A 9,290-nucleotide genomic window follows, 5' to 3' on the forward strand; every position below is an offset into this window, starting at 1 on the left:
GACTTGTTTGACACACTGTATTAATAAAATACATTTTCGCATGCATATAAGATTGAACATAAATTCAAGATTCTTATATTGATAATAATTATAACCAAGTCATTCACAATACATGAACATAATCATATCCTACATAATCCTGGAGCCATAACATGTTTCTCAAACAAGTCTCTAGTTATCGCCTTAGTAAAGGGATTAGCTATCATTTCTCGTGTAGGGGTGTATTGTAAAATTATTTCTCCACTTGCTACTATGTCTCTTATAAAGTTATACTTAATATCAATGTGCTTGGTCTTGTTGTGATATTTAAGATCCTTCGTATATGCGATAGCCGCTTGATTGTCACAATATAAGATCATGGGACCTTAGAATTCTTTGCGACGTTCAAATGCTCAAAGAATTTCTTCTACCAAACAGCTTCTTCAACTGCAAATGCACAAGCCACAAATTCTGATTCCATAGTTGACAGGGCTGTGCAAGTTTGTTTCTTGCTTTTCCACGAAATTGCACCACCATTTAGCAAGAAGGCATAACCGAAAGTTGATTTTTTATCATACCGGTCACCAGCCCAATCAGCATCTGTATAACCTCTTATGGATAAATCGGATCCACTATAGTATAGTGAATAATCAGCAGTACCCTTCAGGTATCGAAAAATTCTCTTTACTGCTTTCCAATGATCTCTTCCAGGATTAGATTGATACCTACTAACCAGACCTACGGCATAACAAATGTCTGGGCGAGTACACATCATAGCGTACATCAAACTCCCAACTACACTGGAATATGGTACTCGAGACATGTCTTCTTTTTCTTTTTCAGTTTTTGGACACATTTCAAGGCTTAAAGTTTCACCTCTTGCTATAGGAGTATCCATGGATTTGCAACTATTCATTCGAAAACGTTCCAAAATTTTCATTATGTATGTTTCTTGAGATAAAACTCAAAATTTTCTTGGAACGGTCTCTTTGGATTTTAACACCTAATATATAGTCTGCTTCACCCATATCTTTTATGTCAAATGACTTTGAAAGCCATGACTTAACAGTTTTTACATACTCCAAATTATTTCCAGCTAATAAAATATCATCCACGTAAAGCGAAAGAATCACAAACATTTCATTGGACTTTTTCACATAGATGCAATGGTCTTCATCGATCATAGTGAAATCAAATGAAATTACTTCCTCGTGAAATCTCAGGTACCACTGCCTTGAAAACTGCTTAAGGCCAAAGATAGATATGTTTAATATCAGTTCTTAATGTCTTTATATTTTTGTCTAATTGATTCTCAACTTCATTCATATATCTTTTGAAGCATTCATCAAGTGTTTCTGATTTATGAGATATCAAATAGACATAACCAAAACGCGTGAAATCGTCAACGAATGTAAGAATTCGGCTCTTTTAGCCTTCCCAAATGGTTTACGTGTAATCTTTTCGGCAAGACAATTTTGACAAGTAGGCATTTCAATTTTGGAGAAAGAACCTAGATGTCCTTCCTTTGCCAATCTATTCATTCGGACCCAATCTAGCATGCCATGCAATTATATCAACATCATTATTACTAGAATAATATGACATTACACAACGGTCAACATAATAGTCATAAGTTGAAGAATTACAATCTAAAACAATAAAGCGGTCATAGCGATGTCCAAAACCATAAAAACATTATCTAGAGTAATTCTTACATAATTACGACTAAAGAACAAATTAAAACCGACATCTAAGAGAACAGACACAAACACTAAGTTTCGTCGAATTTCTGGAGCATATAGGACGTCATGCAGCATTAAAGATCGGCCTTCACACAAATCTACTTTGCAAGTGCCAATCCCTTTGACTTCAAGTCTTGCATTATTTCCTACATAGATCCACCTTGATCCAGGTGAAACTCGACGGAACTCCACAAACGCTTCTCGATCTCGACTCACATGGTCGATGGCTCCTGAGTCTACAATCCATTTAGGATAAGATTCAGTTAATAAAACAGTGCTAGAAACATATGTAGCACTTAGAGATGCATTTAGAAATGCTACCTTTTTTCCTTCAGGACATTCACGAGCAAAATGCCCCAGATTTTGGCAATTGTAGCACTTCATCTTGCTCTTGTCTTTCTTCTTGAAAAAGTTTTTCTTCTTCTTGAAGTTTGGCTTGTTCTTTTTCTCAAAGGGTCCTTCTTCGATCTCTTTACCTTTCCTGTTCTTTTTCCCCTTCTTACGCTTGAATCCTGAAGAGTCCTTACCACTTGATTCAGCCATAAAGGCTAAAGCACCAAGCTGCTCATCTTCAAGTTCAACGTGACGTGCAACATCAAAAAAAGTTTTGATGCTGTCACTGTGGGTTAAGTTGACCTTCAAGTGTTCCCAACTATTGGGAAGAGATCGGATCACTGCCGTGAACCTGCTGCTCATCCGAGAGAACATGACCAGCACCTCTGAATTGAGCTATCATATTCGACATCACCCTAAGGTGTTGTTTGATGTTCTGATTATGACGCGTTTTGTAAGTGTTCAAACTTGATAGTCAGCTGTCTCAGGCGGGTAATGGAAGTACCCCCATATGTTCCTCGCAAGTGTGCCCAGATGGCATTGACAGTAGGAAATTCCTCACACTCATGTATGAGGTCATCAACTACAGAACTTACTATGATTCCACGTGCAATGGAATCAGCCTTTTTCCAAGCCTTATAAGTTTCAAGTTCTCTTCTGTGTTGTGCAGTATTGCCCTCTTCTGGAAGACTTAAGACATGGTTAATACCTTCGAGAGCATTTTGCTCTTCTAGTACATACCACATCTTACGACTCCAAATGTCGTAGTTGTCTCCATTAAGTTTTTCTCCTTTGTTCAAGTCGGCAATTATGCTTTTAGATGCCATGTCTATTATTAAGAGACAATTACACAAGTATATTATCAATTATGCATGCAAATTACACATTCAAGTAAATCATTTCACATAAAGGTTTTGTGTTTAGTGTAAAATCGAAAGGACACTTAAGAATCCAATCACATCATATACTAACTAAACATTTAACCAAAATTAGAAATTAATTTCTTAATGTGCATTAGAATGATAGCTTTCAATTAAGTTGTTTAAAACTCAAACAAATGAATGAAATTCATATAAAAGTGTATAAACAACTTAATATAATATAAAGTTTATAATTAACTACATGTTACAAGTCATAAGTCAGTCTAAAAATAAAAATCATTCCACAAATATTCTAGACGACTTATGTACACCCAAAAAGGCTCGCTAGGCCAAATCTCGTGGTAAACATCAATCAATCTCTCGCCCCAAGGGTCACGGAGAGAATTTGCTAAAATAGCTAATGCTTCCCAATCCGAGATTTCTACATAGTTTTCTAGTTCTACACGTTTTATTTCAAACAGATGTATAAAACTAGCAACACTAATGTTAGGTGACATCTTCAAAGACTTGAACTCTTTCAATTTCTTCTCTTTTTCCCTTCGTATAGCCCTTTCATTCCGTAACAGATTTTGAGTCGCACTAGGGACACCATTTCGTATGATCTCTCAACCTCGAATACATGCCCTTCGACGACTTGCTCTTCTACCTTGTCTCTTTGCTCGACATCCCGAACTCCCACTTGGAGTGATTCGAGTTTGTCCCCGTTCAGCCATTTTTGAAATAGGAATTAAGGAACAATGAGAATGGATGTACCACTCAATATGACACTTATGTCACAATTCATTGTAGAAGATAAAATCTGTTAAATTATTATGGACTAATTAAGGTAAAATATCAAGCCTAATTCAGCCACTTATTCATTCAATCCATTTTAATGAATAATGACAAAAGATGATATGAATAATAAAAAAAATTCCACTAAAATTATAACATGTTCATCTCTTTATTTATTTAAGAACCTCAGTAGTTGAACTATCGGTAAAACGATAAAATACAATGTTAATATTAATAGCACTCTATTCTAGACACACTTTTCTAGAAAAGTCATTTAGAATATTTAACACCCCAAAAGACTCCTATTATTTTTCAAATTTGACAAAGTCAAAGGAAATTAATACACAGATTCTCAAAAACACTTCATCGTGATCTAATGAGTCTTAAAAGGAAATTTTTTAAAGAGTCAAAAGTAAACCATAACAGTCATCACACCAAAACTTCATAACAAAGTTTGCTTCATAACAACTTGTCTATTCTACATTTGTTACTATGACTGTAGTCATTCTTCTTGTAGACAAAAGCTATGGTGGAAGAAACCAAATCTTAGAACAACAACCTAAGCCATCTTCTTCTTCCTGTTTTTTTTTTTAATGTTAATATATAAACAACAAACGCATACAAGCCTTCAAAATCATAACATTCTTTCAAAACAAAAACTTCACAGTATACACCAACAAAAAAAATGATGGATCTGATATGTGGTGGCTCGATTGAACAGATCAAGACCCAATAGAGGCGCTTCCGACCGGAACTCCAAAGAAAAATTACTTCCAGTTATAAACAATTTTTAAGGTATGTTTATACATAATTTTCAAGAGTTTCTTACATTAAACTCAAGATAATATAAGCAAAATTAGGACAATTAACATTGCTTTGATACCAATGTTAGCAAATTCGGAGCAATAACAGTGTGTATGTACCTTAATCTGTTACAGCGGAAGTGTTGAATTTGCCACTGATACAATCGCCCCAAGTCAATCTTCATCTCTCTAGGAAACGGAGAGTTGATTCACAAACTAAGAGCCTTCTTATTGGAATTTCGTTGATGTTTTGTTACTGTCTTAATTTTTTGTTTTTCTCATCTGACCATTATTGACAGAGGAAGAAGCGCATTTGTACAGGAGTATGTGGGTGGATAACAGTTACTCAGTAACTGTTCCCCCTATCTTTCAAAATTCAAATTATTTCCTCCTTATCTTCTATGTATCAGATAATTAAAACAATAAAGGTCGGGTCGGGTCGGTCCACATGGGCGACCCATGACCCATATTCTTACAGCTCTTTTATAAATTCCCTATTTCTTCACCTTCTGTCTTACTCATAAATAAAACTGAAGTTTATTCAGCTCAGTTATGAAATTTTGTAAGTGCTCAGCTTATCATATTGTTGTGGATAAGAACTAGTAGTTGCTTGTTTGGAATTCTCAGGTAACAGGGCCCTAACACAACATCACATAAAACTTGCTTATAATATAATTATTTCAGCATGCTAAAGTAGTGAACCCATATCTTAGCTAAACTAGATATAAATTGGAGGCATAATCTAGCATTGGCATATCTAAAGGGCAGGCCGGTGCACTAAAGCTCCCGCTATACACCTGATCCAGGGTATGGCCGAACCACAAAAGTTTATTGTACATTGCCTTAACCCACATTTCTGCAAGAGGATGTTTCCATGCCTTGAACCCATGACCTTCTGGTCACATGGCAACAACTTTACCAATTACTCCACTGCACCCCTACAGCATTGGCATATCTCAAAAAAGAAAAAAGACAAAGGAAAATGATCATTGCTGTCCACATATTCATGTGTCCTTTGAGAGCATATGCACCTTCCCCATCTTTAATAGCTAAAATTTGATATTATTTCTTTTCTCTTCACATTAAGGTGTTTTAGGAGCTCTTTCCAAGGTAAGTTTAACTATATAAAGGATAAATACATGATAGGGCAAGAATTAGTTTACTGCTTAGTGAGGAAGGAAACTGCTTACCAACCAACCAAAAATGGCTGACCGTTTGCCCATACCCACAAACCGGTTCCTGATGAAATCGTGCTGCTGGACATGTGTGACCGGTGGTTTTAAAACTGCAAAAGAAAGCATCAAAGTGTTTTAATTTGAAGATCAGCTTGATCCAGATATAAAGCATTGGGGAGTAAGAACGTATTGCTTGTTAGTTATCTTTCCTCTCATGGTGCATATCGACAGTTCGCCACCTTAAAGTCTTGGTTAAGAAAGTAACTAGACGTACAGGGAAATTAACAACAGGGATGATGTAAGCTCTTCCATCAGTCATTTACTTTCTTTTTGTTTTTGCTTATCACCATTTAGAATAGTGTAAGGCAGCTCCAATTATTATGTAAAACTAAACTCTAATGGAGGAAACAAATAAGAAAAGATTTTTTACGATATGCACCAAAGAGTTGACGAAAGACCTCATAATCATCCATACCATGTCCTGTCTCATAATTATCTTTTGCAATGCTGTCCTCCCAGTGCTTCCATTGACGTATCTACGGATCATTATTATATAATGAAAATTCAATTCAAACAACAAAGTTGAAAGACCAGTTAATGAAGCAGAAACTTTTATTACAGACCTTGGCTCCTCCAAATACAACTGTTAGAAGAGAGAAAGTCACATGAACAATTGCAAGGACAAAGATGAAAATGTGAAGGTGATGCAACGCTTCAAGAGAGAGTAATGGGACCTTATGCTGATATAAAATTAAAAAGAATGATATTAGAAGTCAGTGCAAGACAATATGTACTGAAATAGAGCAATCAAACAGAACTCTAATGGAAAAAGATCATTAATATTCCAGAATCGGATATTGGGATTCAACTTTAGTTTCAGGAAATTTAAGAAAATAATGCAAGTAAGTATCTGCAGAATATTTTTCACTTTGCCTCTTACTAAAGATCAAAGATATATCATCCCTAAAATTTGGTTTTTTCAATTTTCTTAGTTTGATAAAAGGGGAACTAAAACAATGGCTCATTGTAAAAAGATAATAAATTTCAAAACCATAAAACAATGCAGTATTCTTCTTTTTTCTTTCTCTCTAAATAGAAGCACCACTCTACCTTCCTTTTATGAAGGCACACACATAAAGTAGTAATATTTTATTTAAGATAAAAGCACCAGTCAATGCACGACCACAACCTCGATCGTGTATAATGAACCAGTTTTCTTAGACATAGACATACCAAAGTCACAGAAGCCTTATGGATGCAAGAAACCAGGACTACATTATGGAATATAGACCTATTAAGAAGAAAAATATCCAAAAGTAAATGCAACCACACACACAATGAAAAGTAAATGCAATTGATTACTTTTGCTCTGCAATAGCCACCAGCAGCTACTTCTTCAGCTAAAAGGCGCCGAAGATGTTCTGATTCAGAGGACTCAGATAATGAACATGGAAGTAAGTGCATCATCACATCTTTAGGCACACAAATCTTGACTATGCGACCTTGAAGCACCGTTAGTAACAGGGATATAAACCCCAAAAGCATCAATTCTGCATTCATCAATCAATTCAAGAAATGCCAATTGATTATTACGAATCTAAACATTCACGAATAAAAAGCAGGAGTTTTTGGAAAAAAAAATAATTTTATTTTAAAAAAATAAAGTATTCCTAGCTGCAATTCTCGTAATTCAAATTTAAACAGTATGGCAGATCGTGGCACCTTCTTTAACTTTCTGTAGGGCTTCATATAAAGGCTTCTGATTCTTCTTCTTCAAATACTGCACACGTTTTTAGCACAAGAAACAGAATTTTTAAGATAACTGTAGTATAAATCAGATTCTTCAAATTCCAAATCAAAAGAGAGAGGGAAATAAAATGAGAATATTTTTTGGTCATCCTCTTATAACATTAGATGGATTTAAAAAAAAAAAACAATGACCTTTCCAGTGTAATGGATGAGTCGCTCAGCGGCTAGAGAAATGGCAACAATGACGGTGCAGACAGCGGCAACTACCCAAGTGGGTGTAAATTCCAATGTGGACCCTTCTCCTTCACCACCGCCACTCATTTTTCTTCTATCAAACTCAGAGACTAGTGGGTGGGTGGATGGGTGGGTGCGTTGTTCTTGAGAAAAATATCAGCCTACCTAGGATATGTAGAGATGGCAGAAATGGAACCAAGAACCACAACAACTACTGTGGGGACTTGACTCTGACTAAACGGATATTTCTTTTTCTTTTGCTATGAGATGTGAAGTGAGAAAATTAAATAAAGGTATGGATCAAATTTACGTTGCAGTTATCAAAATAATTAAAAATATACCTTATTTTAATATAGCGTAATAGTAATATTTAAGTGAGGTGAACGCTACATGTTATGCCAGCATCAATTGTTTACCTTGTCCCAGACGCTCTTGATTTGCTTCTTTGCATCCTCTGCTGAAGGCACAGTGGCAAACAGAGGTTTGCATCATAAGATAGCAATGCACCTGCCTCCTTTGCTACTTCCATTGCCTTCAAATATGCTGATCTGCATGGCTCCAAGATCAAATTAAATGATCCGTAGTGGAATACCTTAGCCTATACCACAAGAGACAAATATACGAATCAGACAATCAATTAATGAAACTGCGCATCTAATTTGATTATTTTTTTTTGAATATTTTAATTTTCTTTTTAATTAATAAATTAAATAATAACCAAAACTTGAAAGAAAAATTAAAAAGGAAAAAATATATGCTGAGGTGGCATGACATGTGGCGTCTGCCTCACTCAAATGTCACGATATGTGGCACTTAATTTGTCATGATGGAAAAGTGTTAAAATAAGGGATATTTTTTATAACTTTGATAATTGCAAGAGTAAATTTGATCAAATTTGATCTTATAATTTTACTAGAGCAAACTTGACCAATATATCAAAGTAAAAGGATATTTTTAACCCTTTTCCCTTAAATAAAAGGTGTCTTTTTAAAGCTTGTTTTAATTTTTGGTGACTATTGACTAAAGTTAAAAGTCAAAGTCAATTAAAAATAAATTTAAATTAATTAAGGATTCAATTAATATTTTTCAAACTTCTTAATTTTTTAAAAAAATATAAAATAATCCACAACTATTTTTAATTAAAAAAAAGGCAAAATGGTTCGATGGACCCTTGTACTATGTCCGTTTTGTAATGTGGATACTTCTACTTACATATTTGTCATCTAGACCCTTGAACCCACTAAAAAATAATATTTCTAATCATTTGACCATTGATCAGGCTTATGTGGCATCAAAAGGGCTGACTAGAATGAGGCGCGTGCCTAGAGTGCGAGTGGGGGTTATTTTTTTATCCATTTTACATTAAAATAATTAAAAAATTAAAAAGAACCCTCCCCCCTTTTCTCCTCTATTCATCATTTTATCTCCTCTGCAACAAATTTCCTATTTTGACTCTCAAAATTTCAAAATCATCTAAAGTTTCAACCATTCACAAACAGGTTCGGAACCCAGCTTCAAATCAAATAGAGTTTCAACCTTTTGATAAACAAGATTCAAAACCCAGCTCCAAAATTATCTAAAGTTTTAACCTTTCACAAACAAAATTCGAAACCCAAGTTC

At 34.8% G+C, this 9,290-nt stretch overlaps 1 protein-coding gene across 2 annotated transcripts in view; it reads right to left on the reverse strand.

The window, feature by feature from the left end:
- Positions 1–8,071, reverse strand: part of LOC107841819 (MLO-like protein 1) — a 15,280-nt gene extending 7,209 nt beyond the window's left edge. The window contains exons 1-6 of one of the 2 annotated variants that reach the window (XM_016685676.2): positions 7,629–8,071; positions 7,410–7,467; positions 7,050–7,237; positions 6,311–6,427; positions 6,163–6,223; positions 5,703–5,797 (exon numbers count right to left, since the gene is read on the reverse strand). In XM_016685676.2, the coding sequence (XP_016541162.1) occupies positions 5,703–5,797; positions 6,163–6,223; positions 6,311–6,427; positions 7,050–7,237; positions 7,410–7,467; positions 7,629–7,757 (648 nt within the window). In that variant the 5' untranslated portion in view covers positions 7,758–8,071. The remainder of the gene's footprint in view (positions 1–5,702; positions 5,798–6,162; positions 6,224–6,310; positions 6,428–7,049; positions 7,238–7,409; positions 7,468–7,628) is intronic. The other variant, XM_047396999.1, reaches the window with a different exon arrangement.
- Between the last annotated feature and the right edge of the window lie 1,219 nt (positions 8,072–9,290).

The sequence above is a fragment of the Capsicum annuum genome, chromosome 9, assembly GCF_002878395.1.
Source record: "Capsicum annuum cultivar UCD-10X-F1 chromosome 9, UCD10Xv1.1, whole genome shotgun sequence".
Classification (NCBI taxonomy): domain Eukaryota; kingdom Viridiplantae; phylum Streptophyta; class Magnoliopsida; order Solanales; family Solanaceae; genus Capsicum; species Capsicum annuum.